This window comes from Podarcis raffonei, chromosome 6, assembly GCF_027172205.1.
Source record: "Podarcis raffonei isolate rPodRaf1 chromosome 6, rPodRaf1.pri, whole genome shotgun sequence".
In the NCBI taxonomy this organism is placed as follows: Eukaryota; Metazoa; Chordata; class Lepidosauria; order Squamata; family Lacertidae; genus Podarcis; species Podarcis raffonei.
Genome location: NC_070607.1, coordinates 56,611,687 through 56,639,181, shown reverse-complemented (window position 1 = coordinate 56,639,181; position 27,495 = coordinate 56,611,687). Strand labels below are relative to the sequence as shown.

Genomic DNA, 27,495 nt, shown 5'->3' with positions numbered 1-27,495 from the left:
CGGCGCTGGACCTCAGCATCCGGGCAGAACGATGGGGGTGGAGACGCTCCTTCAGGTATACTGGGCCGAGGCCGTTTAGGGCTTTAAAGGTCAACACCAGCACTTTGAATTGTGCTCGGAAACGTACTGGGAGCCAATGTAGGTCTTTCAAGACCGGTGTTATATGGTCTCGGCGGCCGCCCCCAGTCACCAGTCTAGCTGCCGCATTCTGGATTAGTTGTAGTTTCCGAGTCACCTTCAAAGGTAGCCCCACGTACCTTTATAATATAAAGGTACCTATATAATACTAGTCAATTTGTAGTTTTAAAGTTTTAATTAACAGTGCCTTCCTATAAAGATGTTGTGGAGTTCAGTATACCCAAAGTATCATTTTTTGCTGAATCAGTCTGAGTTTTAAATCTAAAGAAAAATATGGATTCTAAAGCAAATTCAATTGTTTAGACTGTACAGCATATTCTAACTCCCTGTTCCAATGCTTCCAGTAAGCTAGCAGAATCTTAGGAGTCAGCACTCTACCTTGAACACCATTCATTATGATGGGGAAAAGGGACCTATGGCTCTCCAGGCAGTGTTGGACTATAACTTCCAATATCCTTTGGGTAGAAATGGGTCAGAATAACATCTGACACGGCATGGGGACAAAGGAGGAAGGAAAGAAGCAGAGCTGGCAGCATTGACCAATTAATAATATAAACAAGAATCATCAAGTAAGTTATAAAAGTTACAAAGGAGGGAAACTGGGGTTGCTGCATTGCTTCTGGTACCTGAGATTTGGAGGTGAGCTATCCACTGTTAGTAAGTTGCTGTTCTTGCATTTGCAAAACTGTTCTTTCCCTTTTCCTGTTTTGACCAGTTAGTCTAGTTGTGGGTTAGTAACAGAGTGAAATGTTTTCCCCTGTCCAGAATTCGCAAAATGAAAGCTATTGGGATTGGCAGCAGGACAACTACTGCCCAGATACACCACCTGCGTGGTAAGTGACTTCTGCATTTTATTTTTATTCATATTATATATGCATGTACACATATTTGTCCCCACTTTTTCAAAGTGTAATATAAATTAATGACAAAATTAAGTTAATAAACAAACTAAAAACTAATAAAAAGATGCTAAACTTTAAACTTTCTAAGAACATGAATATGTTCATCCCACACTTTTAACAAAATGTATTTTCATAGTAGCTTATGAATTAAAATTAAGTTATGAAGCGACGTAAAAACTAATAAGATGTTAAAATTAACATTTCTAAAAAAGCAGCTCAGTAGGCTGTTGGTCCATCTAGAAAGTAAAAACTACAAAACATCCGTTGGTCACGCTGGCTAGGAGTGATGGGAGCTGAAGTTGTACCACATATGGGTGGCTACAGATCCCCATCCCTGGGGCTATGCTGAGCTGAATCTACTAAGGTGACTTGGCCAACTCTGGTTTACAGCTCATGATTGATGGCAGTAAAGGCAACTTATGCAGAATACTGTTTGTGTTTCTTCAGGGTACATCGTGGCAAACCTCACAACTACAACGTTGCTTACCGAGGCCGTGGTTGGAATCACTCTCAAGGATATTTCAGTGGGGCACATTCCAGCCGAGGCCATCACAGAGGAGCTGAAAGTAGTGCTAAATATTTGGGAGCAACAACCAAAAACAGAGGCAAGGCTGAAAATATATATGTGGGATTGAATATTGGACCATCTCCTTCTCTGATCCTCTACCCATTTCACAGCTATGTGGTGGACAGTGCCCCCGTAAAATCTTACTCACCCATGCTATGTTTGTGGTTGAAGGAGCACAGTTTTATTTGTGATAGATAGTTTTGTTTTTATCTTTTAGGAAATGTTACTGAATGCCACTTTTAAATTATTTTTAGATTTTTATTAAGTGGTACAAACATGAACAAAATAATAATGTGGCGAAATGTACACGCTATCTTCTTTGGGGTTGTATTTCTGTGTTTCAGTTGTACTAGTTCACTTCTCCCAATATCAAAAGCTTGCTTTTCACTAGAACCAGCCTCCCTGGTTGAGAGAATGGCCCAGCTAGGCTGACCTGTTTGGCTCATTGAGCTTCCAAGATCTAGGATCTGCAGTTGAAGCCCGAAGCAGCTAAATAAAAAAGGAGAGGTTCTGGGGCTCAATTCTGCCAGGAGTGCCTGTTCCAGATGCGTGGCAGGGACAGCTTTGTGCTTAGAGAAAAGACACTGGCATTTAGCATGTACTCAAAAGTAGTGTTCGTTAATATTGCTTCAAATATCCCAGAGTGGAGATATGGAGCTTGTCCATACTTGACTTTTGCCCTGTGCTTTCTAGGCACATGTCTGCAGTTTCCCGGTCCTTGTCTGAGGGCTTTTCCCCCCTCTTGCCTTACACTTTCCTCAGGAGAATCTGATCTTTACCACTGAATTGAGTAAATTGCCATTTGCTTCAATTCAGCGGTAAAGCGTAGGTTTTCATGGGGAAAGCAGTGTGGCAAAAAATCATGTTTGGACACAAACCTGGAAAGCCTGGAGCTGTCCTTAGAATTGTAGAGTAAAGCTCAGGTTGGTGAGCCCTGAATGAAGACTGGCTCAAATTAAAAGCTTGTCATAGATTTCCCACTCTGTAGATAAATACAGTGGTACCACGGGTTAAGTACTTAATCTGTTCCGGAGGTCCGTTCTTAGCCTGAAACTGCTCTTAACCTGAAGCACCACTTTAGCTAATGGGGCCTCCCGCTGCTGCCGTGCTGCCGGAGCACGATTTCTGTTTTCATCCTGAAGCAAAGTTGTTAACCCGAGGTACTATTTCTGGGTTAGCAGAGTCTGTAACCTGAAGTGTTTGTAACCTGAAGCGTATGTAACCCATTGTACCACTGTACAATAAATAACAGCAGGAGTTTTCAGGAATATGTCGTAGGAAACTGCATTCTACCTAGTCACGCTATAGCTGGCAATGGCTCTCCAAAGCTTCCAGTAGAAACTTTTTCTAGCTCTACCTGAAGATGCTAGGATTTGAAAGTGGCACCCTTGTGAGTGCAAAGCATTTGCTCTATCCACTGAGAGAGTCTCTCCTCTCTTTTACCTGATCTTTGGAATAGCATGTCATCTATCTGTAACTGAAACTCCAGTACTCATCCATTTGCCCTGGAAAGACTTAACAAAGCAAAGTTGTCCCACACATCCAAACTCTCAGGTTGTGGCAGAGGCATTGCATGCTGAGTTTGTTTCTCTATCTGCAGGAAAAGGTCGTACTAAAAACTCATCCCGTTCCTCGTGCTTAATCAATATGACGGTAAGCGATGAACCTATGCTGTGGCTAGTTCCTACAGGGAGGGTGTCTCTTACACGTGTGGCAGAGATCAAGGGATGGTGTGATGTGGGGCAAAGTTTGGGAAGAAGATTTCTCATGACTATGTGCCTGGTCTGTATGGTTGAAGAAGTAGCTAACTAATTCAGACGGCCTCTGAGATACACAAGCAAAATTTGCCATTTTGCCTCTTTTTGACATCCCACTGTTCAGGGTTTGTCAACATTATTTTCCAACAGGGCTCTTGTGCCTTGAACAGCTGTCTAACATGGGGGGGAATAGCTAGAGAAGCTTTTCCCATCACTTCGTGACAACACCAAAGGCAGGGGCGGGGGGAGGCTTCACCCGCTACATTTTTGTTGGTAAAAGTGCTGAAGCTCTGTCAGAACAAGCTAGAGTTCGCAGCACTAGACTCATCTTTCTATTCCTGTGCTACAGCCAAATAAAAAGGGAAATAATTCTGAAAAAACTGGAGGACCATCAGCAACACCAGAATCTAAACAAGGGCAGAAGAATTCAACAAGTTTGAGGAAAGAAACTGACACGTCCAAGGTAATTGTAGGAGAAGTCTGGGCCACCTTGCAACAGGTAGTTCCTGAGGAAGGTGGTGAGTTCTCGATCTGTGAAGGGATGTTTTCCCTGTGGTTTCTCAGGGCAGGAAGAACTTGTAACATTTTGAAGAGTAACATGGCTTTACCTGGTTGCTGAGAGAATAAAGGTTTATGCATTAACTGAATGGAAATGTAGATACAAATCCTGGAAATGTGTTCTGATGTTTGTCAAAATGTGGCTTATTTAACAAAACCTGCATACTGCTTGATTGAAAGGAAACCTCTAAGTAATGTTGCAGCACTCTGTGGGAGCTCATTTCTCTCTCATCCCCCCTCCCCACAATCAATGAGAGTTATTTTTCTTCCTCCTCCCCTTTCTCCCATGATTCCACCTAGATCTACCTCCTGTCTTTCTGTTTCACCCCTCCCTGCCTCTGCTGTGGGGGTTCTCTAGCACAACAGACCCCAGCAGAAAGGGTTGCTTGAAGTCAGTGCTTATTGGTTGTAACTTCAATCCTCACTTAAGTGGGCCAAAATCCGCCCTCCCCCGGTGCTACAAAGGGAAAATGGATCACTTGATGTTGTAGTGTTATCAGGCAATTGATGGATGAGCCAGCCTGCCCACCTTTCAAAATGACCCACCGAGGGAGGGGGAAACACAGCATCTGACCCACCAGCTGGCTCCAGTTCTCCAGGCCCTGATCTGTCTGAACATTGTTTCTTATTCTGACTGGCAGTGGCTCTCCAGTGGCAGACCCTTTAAAAATGAAATAACCTTGCAATCCTTCTCATAGTTCTATAATTCCCAAGATTTCTTGGGATCAAAAACAGATTTTCAGTGAGTCTTTCCAGAGCCGTGTTGGATCCTAAAGCAAACACAGCACTGGCAGCAGTAATATAAGTGTCTCTTATTTGCACATATCCCCCTTCCTGCTTGGCATTTCTTTAGGTGGATTGGAAGTCCAGCAAAACCATCATGTCTGCAAAGGATTTCAGTTTTCATTTGCCCTCTGTTTCCTCAACATGCCCACAGAGCAAGCCGGAAGTGCCATCAAAGGAAAAAGAAGAAATTGAGGTAAACAGCTCCCTACACATTACTAAGAGCAGATGTAGCTGGGATATGCAATATGGGAGGAAGATGGCATCCCTAGTGACCTCCATGTCTCTATTAAAGGTCACAGTACATCACACTTTTGCTGCATGAGAATACTCGTGTGTAGGCACCTCATTAGAAGCTTTCCTCCATTTAGCAGAGTTTCTGGAAGCAGTGGTCAGCAATTGAAGCTACACTTTGAGAAGAAACACTCACAGGCCTTGTACAACTTACTCAAGTGATTTATTGCTTGACTGGTCATAAATGCATCATGGTAGCACCGTTTACAGTCATAATAGCAATAGCTGTAACGGCATACTTAGGTTTCAGTCCTTTCTCTTTAGCAACGACGTAGGCAGACACAGTCTATCGGCAGTCGTGATTCAGCAGTTTGCAGACAGCATTTGTTGGTCAGTCATCTGTGAGTGTTTCATCTCAGTGTAACTTCAACTGCTGACCACTGCTTCCAGAAACTCTTCTAAATGGACGAAAGTAGCCCTCCTTCCCCACCCCACCCCAGCCCTATATGTTTTCACCTATTGATAGCTGGGCACCATAACCCTGAAGCGAGCATATCACGTACATAGCTGTCCGGTCTGCTGAGTTGCTGAGCCTGCATAATCATGTTCCCACAATCTCATCCGCAAGGCTGGTTATGCCCAACCTGAGCTCAAGATAAGGGAAGGCCAGGGACGTATCTTGAACTAAAATGTAGCAACCTGAGAGGCTCCCAAGAGTAGTTCAAAACCCCATTAAAATTGGTATCAGCTGTTGTGACTGGGAGAACTTTACATCAGGTATAAAGCTGGATGTAGGTATTCTAAATAATAAAAAACCCACACCTTAGCAGTAATATTTTATTGGGATACAAGGCCATTTTTGTTCAAGTATCGTCTCTCAACACTGGTTAGGTTAAGTTCAGCTCTCCACTGAGAAAGCAGTGCTTATCATCCTCATCATTCCTGCATTGCAGGGGGTGGGACTCTATGAGCCTCGGGGTCCCTTCCAACTCTATAATACTGTGATCATCATCCTCTAACGAATCTCTGCAGGTCAAGTTGGAAGGCAGTCCGACCTCTGAAGACCCTCCCAGCAAGACTGCTCCTTTGTCACCTGTGCATTCTCCGTCCAAGACAGCAGCAGAAGGTCTTCCAGCCGCAGTAAAGGAAGAACCTGTGGTGGTATGAAAAACCTTCTCTTTTTCATTTGCATAGGGGTGTGGATTCTTTGGCTTCAATTTCACTGCTGTTAGTATTTTGCTTGTGCAGCCTGCCAGTGTACAAATGTGCCCATGTGTTGGAGTAGTCCTGAGCAGGAGTGAGTAGTGGGGATTTGAGACTTGTTTTTCTCTGGGCTGGGACTCTTCCAGGCATAACTTGTTCCTCCTCTGCAGTTGAGCCATGTGCACCTCTTGAGACTGGAGAGCCCAACCCTTGCTCAGGAAGTGTGAAAAGTGACCTGGTATTGTCTCGTTAGCAACCTTTTTCATTCTCTCTTTGTGTGTGGTTATGTACATACACATGAAGGAGAAAGCTCAGATTTTCTTGTGTCATTTGAATCCATTTTTGTAGCATAGCATAAGTATGTGAGTTGTAGCTAACCGATCTTCAGTAGAAGAGTGTTCTTAATCACTATAAAAACTTGAATTACAACACGCACTGAATCAGTAATGTCACTTAATCATTAGTCAGTTTGGAACAATGGAATCAGCCATTGAGACTGGTTATATTTAATCAAAGGTTAATGAATGAAGACAACTACTTAATAATTAGTTAATGTTAATTAGTTAAGATTTGCCACAGTGGGTTGTGATTGTGACAGGATGCCTTGATGTAACTATATGATTGGCTGACTGTAGACACATGTGTAACAGAGAACTCTATGCAAATGCTATTCTTACCAAGTTGGAGTTGTCATACCATTAGTGACAGGAGATTCTTTTAGATCAGAGTGTTTTCAAGAAAAACAAAATGACCCAAATCATCTTAGAAATAATTTTATTGATTAGCAGGTAATAACTAATAAGAACTTATTCACTCCTCTCATTCATACTTACCAGATGGGTGGACCCACTAAAAGAATTTATCAGTTTCTTTTAAGAGTCTTTGGGCTGCCACCTCAGCAGCAGGATAGCAACACCTTGTGCCGGGGACTTTCCAGCCTTTATATAGTTTCAGGTTCGATCCCTGTATGGGACAACTACACCTTCTTGAATTGCAGGGGGTTGGTCTAGGTGATAGCCTCTGTCGTGCTGATTCCCCCTATTATCTTCATGAATAGGTATTGTCTCAGCATGTCCTTTGAGAACAGTTACTTGTCTCAGCATGCCCTCTGACACATCCAAACGTCTGGTACAGGGGTCGGCAACCCGCGGCTCCGGAGCCGCATGCGGCTCTTTTACACCTTTGCCGCAGATCCTCGGGGACCCTGAGCAGAAAAGCAGAAGCGCCAGAAAGAGGAAGGGGTTGGAGCTGCGCAGCCAAGCTGGGCAAAGCAAGGCAGCGGCTGCAGCGGAGCTCGAGAGGCGGCGGCTGCTGGGATGGAGGAGGAGGCGGCGGCCAGAGAAGGGCTGCTGCTGCTGCTGCCGCCGGAGGGAAGTTCTGCCAGGCGGCTTCATGGCTCATAGCTTCCCCCGGGGTAGGACGGGCGGCGGCGAGGGGGACGCCTCGTCTGGAGGACGGTGAGGAAGCGGCTGATGCAGGGAGCGAGGAAGAAGAGGAGGGCGGTGGCAGGAAGGCACACCAGGGCACAGCGGCGTTTCTCCCCTCAGGTGGACACGGCTGCCACTGCCACCGCCGGCACCTGCCACACACAGGCGCGTCCACACGCAGGGGCGCTCCCTTTTGCCATCGCGGCAGCCCACCCGCCCTCAGGCCCCGCGCGCCGCGTGATGTCAAGAGCCGCCCACCCAGGCCATGCTCTCCTCAGTCCCGCGCGCGAGGCACCTGAGGCGAGGGAGAGAGAGCGTGCGCGCTCGAGGGCAATGGCGGGGCGGGGGTTTTGTGTGTGTGAGGGGTGGCGGTGGTGCTTCGGGATCCTTTTCCGTGCCTTGCTTCTGAGTGGCCGCCGAGTTGAGGGAGAGCACCTGAGGTGAACCACAAAATGGGCCCGCCCTCCCTGTCAGGGAGGAAGGGGTGAATTACGTCAGTGACGAGGAGGGGGTCCAGAGGTAGCCAGCAGGTGCCGTGATGCAGCATCTCGGCCTCAGAGAGAGGTGGGGGAGGACGAGAGCAATTGCAGAGGGAGGGGGGGCTGTTAGGCACCAAAATCCTGCATGCGGGACTTCCCCCGTTCTCTCATGCCTATGCAATTCCTGCCCTTCTCCCTTCCCCCTCGAGATTTGCTGCAGAGACAAGCAAATGAAGAAGAATGGGAAGAGTATTAGCTGACATGTCCCCGGATCCCATGGAAAGCAGCACAGATTCCTTTGCTTACCAGCTCTTTTTATTTTAAGTTGGCTTCAAACCTGTAATTGTGTAGGTGTATGTATGTATACATATACACACATAAATATTCATATCTCTTCCCTCTCACCTTCCTTTCACCCAGTTTCTCTGGCACTGGTTTATAAATGTTGCTATGTAGAAATGATGAGAAAGTTGCACCAGCAGAAGGAATGGATATGTGCTGTTAGTAAAAAGAGAGGGAGTTGAACTGCAGGGAGGGACAGACACTTTTCTATGTATTAATTTGTATAATGCCCTCTATGCACATGGTGCTTTGCAAAAAATGGATATGAGAGGTACCATACCCCTCTTTGCTATCTGAAACAGACTCAGGGAAAAGAGAGAGAACGGGGGAAGGGGAAGAAGGTGTGGTTATTTACATTTGGCTTGTTTTGCGGCTCCCAGTTTTTTTCCCTCTTCGGAAACGGGTCCAAGTGGCTCTTTTTGTCTTAAAGGTTGCAGACCCCTGGTCTGGTACATCCTGCTTGCCCATCCTGTTTATTATGCTACATTAGCTGGTTCAACAGTCCCTTTTTCTTCTTCAGAATCTATTTCTATGTTCAGAATCAAACAATCTATCTTTATCTTCTGAGTCACATGCCATCTGGCTTTACTCACTCATCCATTCAGACTCTGAGACCCTCATAGGCCTTATAGAGTCGTCCTCTGAATTTTCATGGAAGCTTATTTTTTGCTATCCACACATGCACCTTCTCCAGACTGGGGTAGTGTTGGATTAGGCAGAGACCTCCCTATGCCCAGCTCTCCTGGTTAAGGAGGCTTCTGCTGGCAGGATCACTACTGTGGGGAGCCAGTGGAAAGATTGAAACTGAGGCTGAGGCAACCTGGGGCCCTGTATGTCCCCCCGCCCAGTCTGCTTTGCGGCCTTTTATACTTTCCTCCACTATGCCTTCTGGTGCTGCCATTGTCAAATAAGAACTGCTGGTAATTTGGACTCCTCCTGCCACACTCTCCTTCACGAGATGTTTGTGTATAATCTCCAGTTGTGTTAAAGCCCATGGGCATACCAATTAAACTCTTCCCTCCTATAGCCTTGCTGCAGTGATGTACTCAAGTGTATTCTCTAGAGCTTCCTCCTGTTTTTGTTTTTACTTTTCCTGAATGCTCTACAGGATTTCTTTCCTCTCTTCATGCCCACTGCTGCTTCATCTTTCTCTTCCCATGCCCTTAGTCAAATAAACTCTCTTAGAGGTCACATCTTCAGCCCAGATTTGCAAACAGAATACAAGATTTACTTTGCAAAGGAGATGGGTAGCTAGGATGAGAAAGGTGAGGTGTAAGTACTTTGTTTTTTCATTCTGTATTGCTGTTGTATAATCCCTTAGTAGAGATTTCTACAGCCATATTATATGAGATGTGCCTTTTAATGACTAGGGAGGCTGGGGTGTCAAAATGAATGAACTTGAGATGTCTGGGTCTGAAGACTGGGCAATTATAATCTAACAGAAGGAGGAACAGTTGGATATCATCCTGGAGTAAATATTTTGAATAATCTTTTTATATATAAACTGACAGACAGAAAATCGAAAGCCCTTTTTATTTATTTCTTCTATTCTTACAATCTTCCTACTTCTTTTTCTTTGTGGCTGTGGTACTGTTTGGGTGTATCTAATTGTGGTTCAAAGAGAAGAGGGGACTCTCACTCTTAGTAGAGTCATACCTCGGATTGAAGTAGCTTCAGGTTGAACATTTTTGGGTTGCACTCCGCGGCGACCCGTTACTTCCGGGTTTTGCCGCTCACGCATTCGCAGACGCTCAAAATGACGTCACACGCATGTGCAGAAGCGGCGAATCGCAACCTGCGCAGACACGGGTTGCGTTCGCTTCAAGATGCGAACGGGGCTCTGGAACGGATCCCGTTCGCATCCAGAGGTACCACTGTAATAAGATTGTAAAGATTGCTTGGGATATAGGGATACTCTTGTCTTGTTGAAGTCTTCTCTCTGAAGCTTGGGCTGAGTTCCACTCCCATCTGGAACAACAGAATTTCTCCTTACCTATACAACTTTGCAGGTGGAGTTGAAAGATAGGCAGGCAGCTGAACAACCTCCCAGCCAGGCCTTACCTTTTCCATCTGCTGAAGCATCTATAGAAGACCAGTCACCACTTGTGACCACAGAAGGCATTCATACTACAAAAAAGGAACTGCCTGTATTGGTATGAACCACTTTTTTTTTCCTTTGCAAGTCAACTATTTGGGTGAAGTAAGCTAGGATAAAATTGGTATCCTGCCTATTGTTTTGGAGATGAGGGCTTTATTTTCAATTAGTTAGCTGTCACCATTGAGTTGATTGCTAGAAAACTGCTGCCCATCTTCTGCTGAAAGTTCTGTGAATATTTGCCTAGGCCTAGGGCATTCTTTGGCGCTAAGTTCTTAGTTAATTGGAGCTGGTATTTTACAAAAGACTCTGCAAATGTGTAAGCCTTGTCATGTTTTGGAGTGGTCCTAAAAAGGGATAAGCAATGAGGCTGTTTGTGTTCTACAAGGTCTTGTTCAAATCTTGATAAATTTGTTGTTGTTGCTTTAAAAAATGGATATTTCTAGCCCTTTAAAGTGTGGAGGCAAACTTGTGAATAAGATGACAATTGTTGGGAAGTTATGCACAAACTCTGCTAATGGTTTGGAGAATATTCTGGGTTCAGAAATAGCATGAAAACAAATGCTATGTTTTAAATTCTGACCCTGCCACAGACCATGTTTGTTTTGGTCCTGACAAACCATGATCTCAAACAATGAGTTGGAGGTGATCAGCAAACTGGAGTTTGTATTAACTGTGATTTGCTCTTATTTCTGCATAACAGCAAACCAAGTGTTTGACTTTTCATTATTTGTGGGCTCCTTAAGTGAGTAGGATATTTTCATCCTGCCTTTTAAAACAGGATTGTCATTTACATTTTTCTTTGTTTTGTTATATGCCAGTTTTAGTGTATGTGATTGATTGTAAGTTGCTTTGAGTTACCTTGCTAAAAAAGTGATAGGTAACTTTAATAAATAATAATCCACAGGCTGTTAACCGACCACAAGCCTATCTAATCTTCTCACGTGATTTAGGGTTTGCATTAACTGAAGCCATCAAGTAAAATCACTTTGGGTAGGATCCAATGAATTCATTGCATGAGTGGAATGGCTTTTGCTTGTGCAGTGGGGCTTTCCCACCTTTCAGGTGTAAGATCTTTTAAAAAAATATATATTTTTTTAAACTCAAATCACACAGCAAAACAAATGGGGGGGGGTGGAATCCAGTTTTTAAAACAAAAGGGACATGAGTTTTGTTTAAGGTTGCAGTGACTTTTGTGAGCTAAAGCTGTGGGAGGAATGGCAAAAGGAATGTTTGTACTTTGCAGTGGCTACAATTGCTTTTCATGCTTTTTGTTCAGTTTTATGTTGGTGGCAATGGATGCATGTTTATGCCCTTGCATGAAACATTCAGGCATTATATTTTGTCATATTGATTTCAGTTAGGATCTGATCCCTGCAAACCCACAATTTCTTTCCTAACATCCTAACATTTCTTTCTCTTCTGAAGCTGGAAGCCATCCCACCCAAAGACGATTTCAGCCATGTTGGCTCACCTCCCGCTGTAGAAATACCATTCCTTTCTGAGACCACAAATGATAATCATTCAGAAGGAAAGGAAGACATTGAACTGGTATTAAATTACACTCTCCTTCTTTCCCTGGAAGTAAACTGCTTTTGTAAGGATTCTAAAGTGAGAGTTGGTTAGCCTTTTTCAAAATATCAAGTACGGTAGGAGGAATAGGGAGGAGGGTAAATCAACTTCTGTTGTATTGCTACAGAGCCAAACTGTCTTGTTTTAATTTTAAATCACATAGGATTCAGAGTGAGAATCAAGGAGGGGAGAAATTCCAGCATGCTTCACTGCTTTGGCCAAGTTTCCAGTCCAATATTTATAGCCTTAAAATGTTCTGCCTCAGCTTGTTATGTTACAAGTAACTGAGATAATGTGGGAGGAACTGGCCAAGAGGGATGGAGGAATGTGTGTCCTAGAAATGAGGAAACAATACTGATCATTTGTGTTTCACTAGCCAGTCATTTACTCATCTAAGACTATTCTAACCCTGTTTTCACTTGAAACTGATACAGAACCAAATCACCAGCAGTCTTAAGAATGAAGACCTCCCAAGTACCCTGAGTGATGTTCATGTTGTGCCTGTGCTGGTGAGAGAGAAAAAATATAAAAAGGTAAAACTGCGGGAGCTTCTTCGTGTCTTTGATCCCTGAGAACATGGCTGGGCCTACTTAATATATTCTGAATAATAATAATAATTTTATTACTTATACCCCACTCATCTGGCTGGGTTTCCCCAGCCAATCCATTTGTATCCAGTTCTGCAAGGTATGGTAGAAAATCCCAAAGAGGCAACTCAAATGGAACTTTTCAGGCATTATATTGGTCATATTGATTGCAATTAGGATCTTATCCCTGCAAACCCACAGTCCTTAATATTTATTTCTCTCCTGAAGCTGGAAGCCATCCCACCCAAAGACCATTTCAGCCATGTTGGTGTTGGTGCTTCTTCCGGCACCGATCCAGAATACATAGCAGAACATAGCATTCACTCCTCCGGACGTTCAAGCAAGCAGCAGAGCTTAGCAGAAGCTGAGACTGAGGATATGTAGCATCTGGGCTTAGTAATTTATTTACAGGATCAAAATAAAGAACAGAGCCATTATGTCATGTCTCTTCTCTGAGAGAGGACAACAACAGAACAAAGAAGACGGAAGTGGCGTACAGTTCCTTCTGTTCACACACTTCCAAAGAATAGAATGTCAACACACAGAGCAGGTGATCTAGTAGTCACACACTGCAGCACAAGAGAGAATGAAACTCCTGACAGTTGGCTCACCTCCTGCTGTAGAAATACTATTCCTACCTGAGACCACAAATGATAATCGTTCAGAGGGAAAGGAAGACATTGAACTGGTATTAAATTACACTCTCCTTCTTTCCCTGGAAGTAAACTGCTTTTGTAAGGATTCTAAAGTCAGAGTTGGTTAGCCTTTTGCAAAATATCAAGTACGGTAGGAGGAATAGAGAGGAGGGCAACCTTCTAAAAGAGTGAAGAAATTCCTCTTAAAGTTAACTTTAGGTTATGGCCAATTTCTACTGGTCTGTGGCTTACTTGGGAAGCACATATTGTTCCACTTTAATTTACATGTCTGAGAATCCTGTATCTGGCAGGAGGAAAACCACTTGCTGAGCTGAGAGGATTACCTGTTGTAAAATATTGACCAGGCGAATCCTTTTCTCACCCCAGTGTTTATCAACTCCTGTTATATTGCTACAGAGCCAAACTGTCTTGTTTTAATTTTAAATCACATAGGAATCAGAGTGAGAATCAAGGAGGGCTGAAATTCCATCATACCTCACTGCTTTGGCTAAGTTTCCAGTTCAATATTTATAGCCTAAAAAATGATCTGCATCAGATTGTTATGTTACAAATAATAGAGATAACGTGGGAAGAATTGGCAAGAGAGATGGGGGAGGGTATGTCCTAGAAATGAGGAAACAAAACTTCATTTGTGTATCACTAGCCAGTCATTTACTCGTCTCAGACTATTCTAACCCTGTTTTCACTTGAAACTGATGCAGACCCAAATCACCAGCAGTCTTAAGGATGAAGACCTCTATCAGTCCTCTGCTGTGCTAGCTGCTAGCTCCTCCAACCTCCCAAGTACCCTGAGTGATGTTCGTGTTGTGCCTGTGCTGGTGAGAGAGAAAAAATATGAAAAGGTAAGACTGAGAGGGACTTCCGGTTTGGTGTCATGGAGGAGGCTGGAATTCCATCGCAGCCGTTTGCACGGGTAATTAGAGGCTGAGATTGGAGTAATCAGCCTCCCAACTCCCCCAGGGTCAGGGGTGGCAGTCTCATCCTCATTTGCCCAACACCTGGCCCCAAATCCGGAAGGAATGAGGGGGCAGGGGCCGCTGGATGGAAAGCACCGTGCGTTTCTTGGCAACTCTCCAAAGTCGCCTCCGTGAGCAACAAACTTCAATTTCTTAAGATGAAAAATTGGATTGTTGTTTTCTGCTGCTCCAGAGAAGCGGACACGGAGCAATGGATCCAAACTACAAGAAAGAAGATTCCACCTAAACATTAGGAAGAACTTCCTGACAGTAAGAGCTGTTCAACAGTGGAATTTGCTGCCAAGGAGTGTGGTGGAGTCTCCTTCTTTGGAGGTCTTTAAGCAGAGGCTTGACAACCATATGTCAGGAGTGCTCTGATGGTGTTTCCTGCTTGGCAGGGGGTTGGACTCGATGGCCCTTGTGGTCTCTTCCAACTCTATGATTCTATGATTTAAGTCATGGACATGCTCTGAGTGGGGGGGGAATTACTCTGTTAATTAATTCAGCCACTGAGGTGCTAAAGGATTCAAGTGGAGGAAGGATTATCATCTGCGTGGAGCTGGTGTGTCGGAATGGAAGGGGGGGTGAGCCTTCTTTGTTTCACTTTGATACTTCGTTTTGCTATGTTACTTGGCAAAATCTCTGGAAGGACTGACTACTGGATTATTTATGCAAGCAAGCGAGACTGGAGAATATTGCATTTACTGATGTAATATGGTTCTAACAATTATTAACTGTGTGGAAATGGCTTTGCAAGCGAAAAATCAAGGCTGTTGGCGTTAATTGCTTGGACGAGATAAGGTGGAGAAACTCTGGACATATGCATGGTACAAGTGGCAGAAAGTCAGATCTCCTCCATATTGGAATGTCGCAGGCAACTATAAAAATCAGAAAGTGAAAGTGGAATGCCATAGCTGGATTGGAAGCACAAAGAAAGAAAGAGAAAGAAAGAAAGAAGGGAGGGAAAGGGAAGGGAAAGGGAAAGGGAAAGGAAAGGAAGACATAAGAACCCACACAGAAACACACTGTTTTGATTTATCTCAATTGCCGGATGAACTCAGAGGCTGTTGAAAACAATGAAGGATTAACATCAGAATGACTTATGGGAACTATCGGAAATGACTATGAAAAGCAGCAGAAATTGTTGAATGGTTTCTTTAAATATTAAGGTTCATTATTGTTTCACAAGATGTGTATCTCTTTAAAGGCCAGAGCAAATAACATGACCTAGTTTTACAGCTGTGAAGCAGTATAGCAGGTGCTGTTAAGTTGTGGTAATCAAGCAGTGTCAGAGATTGGGTATAGTACCGTATTTTTCCCTCTATAACACGCAGATTTTTTCTCCTAAAAAGGAAGGGGAAATGTCTGTGTGTGTTATTGAGCGAATGTGTGGTCCCTGGAGCCGAAAAATCAGGCAAAAATCAAATCGCGCTTCACGGAGAAGGGAAACCTGAAAAGAGGAAGCGGCTGCTTTCCTGCATTCTGCCTCAGGGTCTTACTGCCCACCCGCCTCTGTTTCGTTGCTGTGTTTGCTGAAACGGAACAAAGAGCAGGGAAAGCCCCTCCCCTCCAGGCAAGCAGAGGGGAAAGCAGAGTGTCGTTCCTTCTAATTCCTCTCTGTGCTCCGGTGCTGCTGGGGGAGAGGGAGAGAGAGGGGGGGAGGGAGAGAGAGAGAGATGGCTGGCTTGGGTGGGGGGAAACTTTTGCCTTTCTTTCCTCCCTCCCGTTAAATCCCTCTCCTGCATTCTTAGCCAGCTGCTTCTCTGCACACCCCTCTCATGTCCCTTCTTTGTTTTTCCTTCGCTCCCCACTTAAAATGTGGTTACAAAGCATAGATCCACAGGGATCCTCAGAATCTTTGCATTGGGTCACCCCAAATTCACCATCAGATCACATAGCATGTCCATGGCTACAGCCTGCACCAAAAAAATCACGCACCCACTGTTGCCTGGGGCTGCAATGGTGCAAAAACGTGGTTACAAAGCATGGATCCACAGGGATCCTCAGGATCTTTGCATTGGGTCACCCCAAATTCACCATCAGATCACATAGCATGTCCATGGCTACAGCCTGCACCAAAAAAATCACGTACCCACTGTTGCCTGGGGCTGCAATGGTGCAAAAATGTGGTTACAAAGCATGGATCCACAGGGATTCTCAGGATCTTTGTATTGGGTCACCCCAAATTCACCATCAGATCACATAGCATGTCCATGGCTACAGCCTGCACCAAAAAAATCACGCACCCACTGTTACCTGGGGCTGCAATGGTGCAAAAATGTGGTTACAAAGCATGGATCTACAGGGAGTCTCAGGATCTTTGCATTGGGTCACCCCAAATTCACCATCAGATCACATAGCATGTCCATGGCTACAGCCTGCACCAAAAAATTCACGCACCCACTGTTGCCTGGGGCTGCAATGGTGCAAAAACGTGGTTACAAAACATGGATCCACAGGAATTCTCAGGATTTTTGCATTGGGTCACCCCAAATTCACCATCAGATCACATGTCTGTGGCCACAGCATGAAGCACAAAAATGATACATCCACTGTTTCATTCAGAATGTTTTTTCCCTTGTTTTCCTCCTCTAAAAACAATGTGCGTGTTATGGTCAGGTGCGTGTTATAGAGCGAAAAATACGGTATATAAAGAGCAGCATGTAGCTCTCTCAGTACCCTGGTGAATGGGTCATACTCATACCTTCTGCAGCACAACTAATCTGCATAATAACCAAGAGAAATATGAGATGATTCGAACCCCACCCCCCCCGAGCTCAGAACATGGGAAGTCCACCCAAAAATTTATAATTTGGTATAACATTTGGATTGTTTGATTATTGGATAATTTGTATAATTTGGAATATTTAATGTGGTTTGATTGGATTGTTAAAATGGAAAATTTAATAAATATAATTTACAGAAAAGAAAAAGAAAAGGTAAGACTGCGGGAACTTCTTTGTGTCTTTGATCCTTGAAAACAAAGCTGGGCCTACTTAGTAAATTTTGAATAATAATAATAATAATAATAATAATAATAATAATAATAATTATTTTATTATCTGGCTGGGTTTCCCTAGCCAATCCATTTGTAACCAGTTCCGCAAGGTGGGATAGAAAATCCCAAAGGGGCCACTCAAATGGAACTTTTAATTCGGCTTCTAGTGCTTCATTAACAAGGGCTGCTTCCACACTATGCATTTTACTGGGCACAAAATGTTCCCCTTTCACTTTCATTTTTTAGCTTGTCCGCTTCTGCCTGCTGCCATCTCAGAACCTTCAGAGTCATTTCCTTCCTATTTCCACGTGACCCTTCTCTCAGCTGTAGTGGTTTTTATTCTCTCCCTCCCACCCCCCCACCCCACTGGGCATAAGGAAGATGTCTCTTCTTTCACTAGGCCCTGCCTTCCCCAGGCATGGCAACAATTCAGAGGCTCCTTGTTGTGGCACACTGCTTCCTGCGGGGCAGAAATGGTGGTAACAATAAGGGCCAGGATCTTACAAGTGGGATGTTCTTTTATTACCTATAAGAATATTGCTTATCCTTATATTTCATTGCTGTCCTTGTTCTCCAATCTGGCATCGTTAATCTTCCTACCCTTATTCCTGGGAAACTGCTTCTTTCCAGGCTGAAAATGTATGGGCACCTGAAGACCGTCAGGCGCCACCCTGCAACGTGAATGAAGCTGGAAAGTGTCACAGAGTCTCTGAACACGACAGTGACTTGGTAAGTTGAAAAATGATGAAAATTGTTTTTATGGAGGGGGGTGTAGGGGGAGAAAGAATAGAATCAAGAAGGCAGGCAAGGGGTGGAAGGAAAATAGCTGGCAAGAGAGGAGCAAGAAAAGCAACTCCCTATCTAACCTCTGGCTTTCCAGAAGTTGTTAGACTAAAACTCCCATCATCCTTTATCATTAGCCACACTGGCTGGGGCTGATGGGAACTGTAGTCCAGCAACCTCTGGAGAGCCCAAGGTTCCCTACTATTGCTCTAAAGGACATGAAGGGGAGTGTTAAAAAGAAAATGGGAGAAGAGGGACACTCTCACTACTCTTTTGGTCACAAATAAAAACGTGGCTTTCAGGGCATCCTAAAAGCATGACTGTGGTTTTAATCATTGTTTGTAAGGATTCTGGGATAATCAAACTAAGAGCACTAATGATCGGGCTCTACAAGGAAAGGATGGGAGACTCAAAACTGAGACAAGGAAAGGGTCCTCGGAAGAGAGCTAGAGAGGGATAGAGAAAAAGGAGACAGCTTGTAGCACCAGGCAGCAGTGAGTCCATGAGTCCAAAGTCCTAGCCCAGATCAGGAAAAGTTTAGCTGTGTCTGCTTAGCATTTGGGTTCTCCTGAGTTCTCACTGAAAGCAGTAAGATATTTAGGAAGAGGGGAGACTTGTTTTATATTAACTTCTATAAATGTCTTAGAGATTTTTGGCAATTAAATAAATATTGTCAAATGAACAAAATTGCTGTTGTACCTTATTTGATCACCCTGCTCTTTTGCCAGGTGCTCTCACAGTCCCCATCTCACAGTCTCATTTCCTGTGATCAAAAAAGTGATACTGAAAGATGGCTGGAATACTGTTCTAGTTCACCAAAGAACCAACACAGCAGTGATTTGAGGCATTCTAGTGCAAATAGGACCTCAAGAGGGTTGCGTATTCATCGTTCAAGATCCCCTCACAGACGAGAGCAATCCCGTGGAAGCAGCGACTGGTCCCCTCGTTCACAAAAGGGCCAACACAGCAGTGATTCACAGCATTCTAGAGCAAGCCATGCCTCAAGGGAACTGCATATTCGCCGTTCAAGATCTCCTCACAGACGAGAACGATCCCGTGGAAGCAGCAACTTGTCCCCTTGCAGGCAAGAACTTAACCCGAGATTCCCTCAAAGCTAGAGGGCAGGGCTAGCTCATCCGTAAGGTGGAATGAGGCTGCTACCTCAGGCGGCAGAAGCATCAGTGCTTGTGGTTACCCCTCTGCCAGCGGCAGCAGCATCAGTGCTGATTTTGGCCAAGATCTCATGCAATTTCAGGTGAAATCTCACTCAAAATCAGTGCCGGTGACTGCTGCTCTGCCAGCAGTGGAGGTAGCAGGGCAGACAGCGCAAGTGACGGCAGGGTGGCTGGGCTTGGCAGAGTGGCACTTCCCGTTTCGCCTCAAGCCACAAAAGGGGAGAAGCCGGTCCTGCAAGAAGACTACAGTTCTTGGAACACCAGGGTAGCTGGCTTCTGTTTTAGAAACTGGGTAGTTTTGAATCATATGAAATGATATTGATGCCAGGCATAGAGAAGAAAGGAGTCTGAGATAACTAGGATAATTTGGAGCCTTCTTGGTGGTGCTTATGCATAGAAAGAAATGAGCCATGGGAAATGGGGAGTTCTGTTGCAAAATAGGATAGATTGAAAGGATTCCGAATTGAATGGGTTTCAGGCTGAACTCAATGGCTACATTTGTACTGCAAACTGAAATGAAACTGGCTTAGCTATCTGGCTTCCCTTGGTGAATCATGGGGACTGTAGTTTTGTGCAAATTAGTCTTAGCCACCCACCTTACCAGTTGACCTGTTCCCAGAATTTTGGGGTGCAGGGAAGCAACAACAATCAGGCTCTTGATGTGGTGTTCAAAATGCAGGCGGGCACAACTTTTCAAGTGAGTCATGTGCTTCTTTTCACAGGAGAGAGTACTCCAGCTTCTGTCACTGTGGATATTGCTACAATCCACACCGAAAGAATTTATACGAGAGAGATTCCCCTCCCTCTTACTTGGTTCAGAAAAGAAGTCATCGCTATTCCCCAGAAGGTTTGTTTTTATTGGGCAGTTCAGAATGGGAATCTTCATGTTCCAGCTGAAGGGACTAAGAGTGTTTACAATATTGTCTCCTTGGCATGAAAGGGTCCTCTCCAAGCTGTGTAGCCTTTTGGATCAACGTTTGATGCTCCCATTGTGCCAGTCGCATTTTGCCACTGGCAAGCAACCTTTTGTGACGGTATGGAGATGTCTAGGAGCTATGGGTGCGCCTAGGATCTGCACCCCTGCCTGGCCTCCAGTCTGCCAGACACAGCGGGAGCAAAAGATGCACGTCTTTTGCTGCTGCTCTACCCTGCAAAACACCTGAGTCGCCCAGCAGAGCAGCAGCAAAAGACATGTCTTCATGGAAACAGGGCTTCATGGAAACAGGAATCACAGTGAAAGAAAGCAATACAGTGGTACCTCGGGTTACATATGCTTCAGGTTACAGACTCCGCTAACCCAGAAATAGTGCTTCAGGATAAGAACAGAAATTGTGCTCCGGCGGCACGGCGGCAGCAGGAGGCCCCATTAGCTAAAGTGGTGCTTCAGGTTAAGAACGGTTTCAGGTTAAGAACGGACCTCCGGAACGAATTAAGTACTTAACCCGAGTTACCACTGTTTTTCAAATGCAGTTGCAGAGATGACTGGGTATTCTCTCAGAAAGTTCAGGAATGTGTAGAAGGCCCCTTGTCAGATAACTGTCAGTGTGTGAAAGAGCAGGTTGCCCAGCATATCAAGTCTATCTGACTGTCACATAATTTAGGAGCTTTGTTACCCAAAGCATTTGGTAAAATCACTTTGCCTGAACCTGTTTGGACCCAGATGTACTGAAAAAAAGGGAGGATAGAAGGGAGAAACCTTGAAACACAACTTGGTTCGTAAGCAGCCACAGTTCTCTTTCAGCTTAGATAAAAGATCAGAGACTCTCATTCCTGGTACTGGAATGTGAGCGAGAGAGATTTTGGTGCCAAGGAAAGATCTAGATAAGATCCTCCTCCCAGCAAATGGTGCCTCTGTAAACTTTATGGTCTGGGTCTTGTCAGTTTCCTCAATTAAGATGATACAACAAAGCAAAAGGTTGTCTTTTGGCAGTGAGGGATTGATGTTACAAAGTATCCTGGCTTGGCTGTTCGTAAGTGCAAATGTGGTTCTTTAATTGGGGTGCATATGGGTGAGATACCGAAAAAGTTGCAGTGTTGACAGGGGAAGAAAATGATATATGTGAGGAAGGGGAAAGAGTTTCTTTCTTTCTTGAGGCCCTTTGTTTTTTGCTCTTTCCCTGAACTGAGTATTTCATAAATTGTCTTCACATGTTGTTTTCACAGTTATAATTACATACATTTCCTCATTTCCTTTTTTTCTATTAACATGCTTTCTTAGTGTTCAGTTCTTTTTATATTACATTTTATAATTGTTGTTTTTCTGAGTAAATTCTTATTTCCCCCATTTGGCATTATATATATTTTTTGTTGATCTTCAATTTATATCTTTTTCATAAACTATTTCTTTCAAATTATTCAACGTTTACAGCAGGATTTCCCTTAAGTTTTATCCATCAGCTCCATGTTTGCTTGGTAGCTATGAATACATTTTTAAATATTCTTTAGCCTAGTTCTTTTTAGACTTCTTGTTGAATTAATTTTAATCTATAATAGGAGGAATATAGCAGCTTAACAGAGGATATTTTGAAGCAATGTTAATAGAACTCTATATAACCTTATTCTCTTGCCATTTTATGCACTTTCTATATAATTATTCCATGGATATAACTCTCTTTTCAATATCCCTACACATTTTATTGTTGATCTTAGAGTTTCAACATTTGTATGCTGCAATACCAGTAAAGCTCTCAAGTCCATTTTATACATGATCTGGCACTTGGGTCCATTTCCAGTTGCATTCTTAGGTCACTAGAGCCAAAAAAAGAACTTGGTCTTTAATCACCATTAGCATTCTTTTATCCCCAGAGTTAGGACGCCATGCCTCCCCACCCACAAATCAAAATGCTGTCTAACATCTCTGTTTTGCAGCAAGAAGTGAATTGTACGAAGCCCCACATTCCTACAATCGTGAGAGCCCCAGAGAGGTAAGAGAAGATGCCTATATCTTACTGGCTTATGTTGGCATATGCTTGATAATTGTTGGCATCCATCTGTCTCAAAAGACAATGGAGTGCACCTCTGGAGGTGAGGTCAAACCATTGGAGAATCACAGCACCTGCAGTGGCTGCAGAGACTGGTAACTCATAACAGCTGCCTTCCTTGTTCTTGCTGTGCTAGCAGCACCAAAGTGACCTCTTTAGGATGCAAGCCTGGGCAATGTGTATGGAGATCCTGGGCTGCCCAGGCAACAAGACACCCACCCCACCCCCTTGGCCTTGCTGATGTGGTCCAAAAGAAAGCAGAGCACTACATATGGCACTAGTTTGGCTGCAGGAGTTGCCAGAAGGAAGTGTAGAAGGCACCATCCAGCCATCTTAGGGACTCCACTCTGGATTTGTGTAGAGTTTATTCCTTAGCCTTTTCTTCTCCACAAGACAGCATGTTTTGCTTCATTAAGCTGTGAATAGATCTCTGACAATATAGTGGAGGTGTTTGAAAGAGAGCTGAAATGAGATTCCTGTTCTCTCTGTCTCTCACAATGAGCCCTTGAGCATGTACAGTTCATGTGCCACTACAGTGGTACCTTGGTTATCAGACGTCTCTGTTGCCGAACGTTTCGGTTTTTGAACGCTGAAAACCAGAAGTAAATGCTTCTGTTTTCGAACGCACCTTGGAAGTTGGACGGGCTCTCCTGCGTGTATCTGTTGTTTTCCACAATTGTCTCTTGAATTGGCAGACCACCTTTTGCGCCTCAGTTTTCGAACCTTTCGGAAGTCGAACGGTCTTCCAGAACAGATTACGTTTGAAAACCGAGGCACCACTGTATAATGATTCCTCCACTTAAATGCCAAGATAACCTCTGCCTGGGATAGGGAACCTTTGGTCATGCAGATCTTGTTAGACTACAGCTCTCACCATTCCTCTCCATTGGCTATGTTGGCTAGGACTGATGTGAGTTGGCACCCAGCAACAAATAGAAGGCCACAGGTTTTCTGTTCCTTATCTAAGCAAACACTGCTTTTGTTCTGACATGGTCCACTAGTTTTACAAAGGTGGGCATTTATCTCACAAATCTCTGGTGGTGGCTTATTTCAGACTCCCTTTCTTTCTTTCTTTCTTCCTTCCTTCCTTCCTTCCTTCCTTCCTTCCTTCCTTCCTTCCTTCCTTCCTTCTTTCCTTCCTCCTGCCCTGTAAAATGAAATCCAATTCACAGAAGTTAAAGAAAAAAATATCATCCTCTCGGAAAACTGAAAAGAAGAAGAAGGCAACAGCAATTTCAGAGAAAGCAAGAAAATCTACCAAGGTAGCTGAAGAAATGTATGGGTGTCTTAATATGATGATGTATGTGATCTCGTGTCCTGCTTCTAGCCTTCCCTTAGGCAGTTGGTCGACCAGCACAGGAAACGGTATACTGGACTAGATGAGGTTTCTGTCTGATCCTGCAGGGTTTTTGTGTACATAACCCAAGTCAAGCCAGTGAAATGAGTATAAAACCTGCATGGTCCCAATGATAGCATGAACTCTCAGTAATAGAGGTTCTCCAGTACAGAGTTGTCTTCTTAGTGGAAGGTGGTGGTTGTCGTCGTCAACACCATCATCATCATCATACCTTGCCTTTTATCTTTCCAGCATTTTCTTTAGCTGAACAAATGTGCTTCTCTTACCCTTGTGGTACCATGTAAATGCAGGCAAGTTGAGGTGGCAGTGATTGCCTATTAGTAAGTGGAGTTTTCCAAGCGGTATCAGTTCACTAGATCATGCCTTTTCTAATATAAGGCACTTCAGAATGCTCCAACTGCTTCAGCAGCAGGAAGAGATCTACCCTTCTGTTGTGGCACTCAGTTTTGGAAACTAGTCATGTGACTAGTGTGTATACTCTGTTGACAGGATAGTCAACATCCTTGGGAGTTCATGGTGGGATTTTTAGTCCACAGGGTAAACGGTAAGAACAAATTCATTGGTGTCCTTAGGTGTCTTGGAGTTATTTCACTCCGATGCTCAGATTAGTATCTACCCTTCCTCTACAGAGCTCAGGATATGGATATGGATTATACCACTACCTTTGAAATAACCCTTTCACATAGGCTGGAGAGTGACTGCTCTTAGTAAGTTTCATTATGTGAGTGGAGATTTTAACTGATGTCCCAGTCATTCTGGCCCTCCATCCATTTGCTCATCTTTTGTTTTCGTCGGTACCAGCTCTGCTGGAAAGCTAAGTCTATGTCACACCCTTTCCTCAAATAATTCAAGGTGGGGTATATGGCAAAGGTTTTGTTTTTTGATATCCTGCCAAGGTTGATAACAATCCTTTACATCCTCCTTGGGTTGTTGGCAAACGAATCCAGTTGTAGCAACCAGTATGCACTACAGAGTTTCCTGCTTAGGTAACAGTGTTAATTTTCTGGCATGAACAAAGCCTTGCTTTGTTAGTGAGGAGATCCAATTAGGTCCTTTTCTTTTTGGTTTCTACAGACTAAGAAGAAAACCAAAGGGGACCAAGCTGGTGGTACACCAGTCTCATCAGAGACTGCACAAAAGTTACAGCCGGTGGAAACAGAATTGCCTGACCCGGTAGGAAGGAGGATTCAGTCTTGCAATGGCTGGTCTTCAGCCTGGACTAGCAAGAGTGTCTTTCCCCTTAGCCCTCTCTTCACTGATTTCCACATGTTGGTATTTGTAACTGATGCATTTATTTCTGAGTTCTGCTGGCTGTACAAGTCATTTGCTGCAGAACAGGGACTGGGAACAGTTTTCAGCTTGGGGGCCACATTCCCTTCTGCATAACCTTTGGAGAGTCACATGCCAAGGTTGGAGAGGCAGAGGCCAGAGTGGGTGGAGCAACGAATGTGCTTCCTCCCCTCTTAGTTTCTATACACACTCAAATGCCCCTCTCTATCCTCCATCCAGACAAGCGAGAGGGGAGTAATCAGAGCTCAAGGACATGTTCAAAAAGGAGTAGGACGCATTCCACAGGCAAAAGCGCTTGGTTTTGTGGAAAGAATGTTGGAAAGTTTCCTGTGTAGTTTTTGATTAATTTTTAACTTTCTGTTTAATGTTACTGAGTAGAGGTTGCTAGCTTGTATTGTACGCAATCAAGTACTTTGTGGCACATACACAATTGAAGCCCAGACATCAGGAGAGGGATGTTATGTAACAAGTAGAAAAGGAACTGATGTGTGCATGTGCCTTGCTTTATTTTGCCAGTTGTGGAAATGTATAAAAGCTGTAAAAACCCTTTGCTCAGTGGCGTTCCCTTCAGACTTGCTCTGGGGGTGCTGTCCTGCTGCAGCAGTAAATAAAGGGGATACCTATTGAGTGTCTTGCTTGATATCCTGCACCTTGTCTATTAACTGGGGAGTGGCCTCCCTTAACTATGGGGGTGCAGAACAGTGAGGAAGTATGGCCTGGAAAGGGTTCTGACCACCAGATAGACAGGCCTAGAGGATTGCATTCAACCCCCAGACCTGAGGTCCCTGTCCCTCCCACTGTAAAGGCCAAGATGCAAAAGGTTATGGAATCATTTCCACAGCCCATAGAAGCATCTGGCTTAATGAAACATCATTGTGCGATACCTAGATCTTAGTTGTGACACCTGAAAGCAGCCCCCCCCCCACCTGGGTTTCACTCTAGGTCTACTGTCAGCAGCCTCACCAGAAAAATACTTAAATTCATTCTGTTGTGAGTCAGTGATCTTGTCTTCCTTGTGCAAGAGCAAAAACTATTTGACACACCCCTAGTTTTGTTTTAGGTCATGTTAACACCTTATCCCATTGGGAAAATCTCTGTAGATCCAGGCAGCAACCTGCAGTGAGGATGCAGACCCCACTCATCCCCTGTGTGCTGGAGAGAAAGATGGCTTTTCATCATCCTCAAGGACTTCTGAGGACCGTTCTGCAGCTGTACTAGCAAGAAAGGAAGAGATAGAGCAGGTAACTGAGCCTCTTCGGCATGTCAGCATGAACTAGGAGATCCGAAGCACAATTATTGTGAAGGTCACATGCTATTTTCGCTCCTGTATCAGACACAAAAGGCTTGTGCGAGGCCAAGTATAAAGGGGCCTGTCGCAGACTAAGAGGAGTTGTAGTCCAAAACATCTGGAGGGAACCAGGTTGACAAAGGCTGTTTTAGGGGAGTAGTCCTATCCTCCAGCCATATTTGCTGGAGGGTCCCAGTGGGGTGCCTATAAACAAACATGGTCCCAAGACTCAAAAAAGGTTCACACCTCTCACAGCAAGTTTGCAAAGTGTATACATACTGCTTTGCGACATCTCAAATTGTCTTGACTGACATTTAAAATTAAACAAAGCAGCAAATACTTTGCAAGCACATGTCTTGGTCCTCATACACAGGGCAACACCACAGGAAGCTGCTTTATACTTGGTCAGATCATTAGCGAATTTATCTCCGTGTTATCTACACCGTCAGCAGCTTTCCAGAGTTTCAGGCAGCGCATTCCCAGCCCTACCAGGAGATGCTAGGGATTGAACCCAGGATATTCTGAAGGCAAAGCAGATGCTGTACTGCTGAGCTACAGCCTATCTCCCCACTACAGCATTAAATAAATAATTCCTTAGAAAAATGAGTGAACATCTAAAATGGTTTTCTTACAATCTGGGTTTTTGGTGTGCCAGGACTCTGGGCTGAATGTGACCAGTGAGGTAGAACTGGTGTAGAGTGGCAGTCTTCAGATCGCTGGCGCTTTTGCCTGACAGACACTTTGCCCTTTCCTGCAGGCCTATCAGCGAGTCCTCCTCAACTTTGCAGTGGTGACTGCCATGCTGTTGGAAACAAAGCCATGCATGGAGGAGGCGATGGAAGCAGCCTTGCGGGCCAACTTGAGAAGGATCGGGAACTACTATGAATGCATGCTGAAGGACTTCATTGACAGCTATGACTTGGCCAATGCCATCTAATAGGATGATCTGACTAGTCTAAGGCATGTTGCGCAACAGAGTGAATGGGATGGGAAGCTGCATGTTTTTGGATTTGGTAGCTGAGGCACTGAGGTTAGCTTCCTTTTGGTGGAAGATGAGAAACCTCAAGGGGTTTGACTGCAGCAGCAAGGGTGAGGCTTGAAAGTATTGTGCAGATGCTTAAGAGTATGGGAGAAAAAGAACACCACCTCATAAGGACATTTTTTCAGAAGTAGATTGTTTTGAGAAGTGTTGACTTACCCCAGGGACTTCTGAAGGTGTCAGAAATTCATTGCAGGAGTAAGTAGAATGGGAGTGGTAAGCTGGTTTTGGCATACTACCCTGTTAGGGTTGGCTATTGGAAAGGTTTGCCTTTTAATCTTGCATCAAGATTTCCAAGTAGGGTGGCTAATTTTGCATTTTTTAGAT

At 44.2% G+C, this 27,495-nt stretch overlaps 1 protein-coding gene across 1 annotated transcript; it reads left to right on the top strand.

The window, feature by feature from the left end:
• Positions 1-926: 926 nt before the first annotated feature.
• On the top strand, positions 927-19,211 carry LOC128416061 (uncharacterized). The gene is made up of 12 exons (XM_053393137.1): positions 927-971; positions 1,488-1,606; positions 3,209-3,261; positions 3,715-3,828; positions 4,777-4,902; positions 5,973-6,101; positions 10,401-10,544; positions 11,915-12,037; positions 12,493-12,591; positions 14,003-14,143; positions 17,886-17,984; positions 18,767-19,211. The coding sequence occupies exons 3-12, from the start codon at positions 3,256-3,258 to the stop codon at positions 19,154-19,156; spliced, it is 1,371 nt and encodes a 456-aa protein (XP_053249112.1). The 5' UTR covers positions 927-971; positions 1,488-1,606; positions 3,209-3,255; the 3' UTR covers positions 19,157-19,211.
• The last annotated feature ends 8,284 nt before the right edge of the window (positions 19,212-27,495 follow it).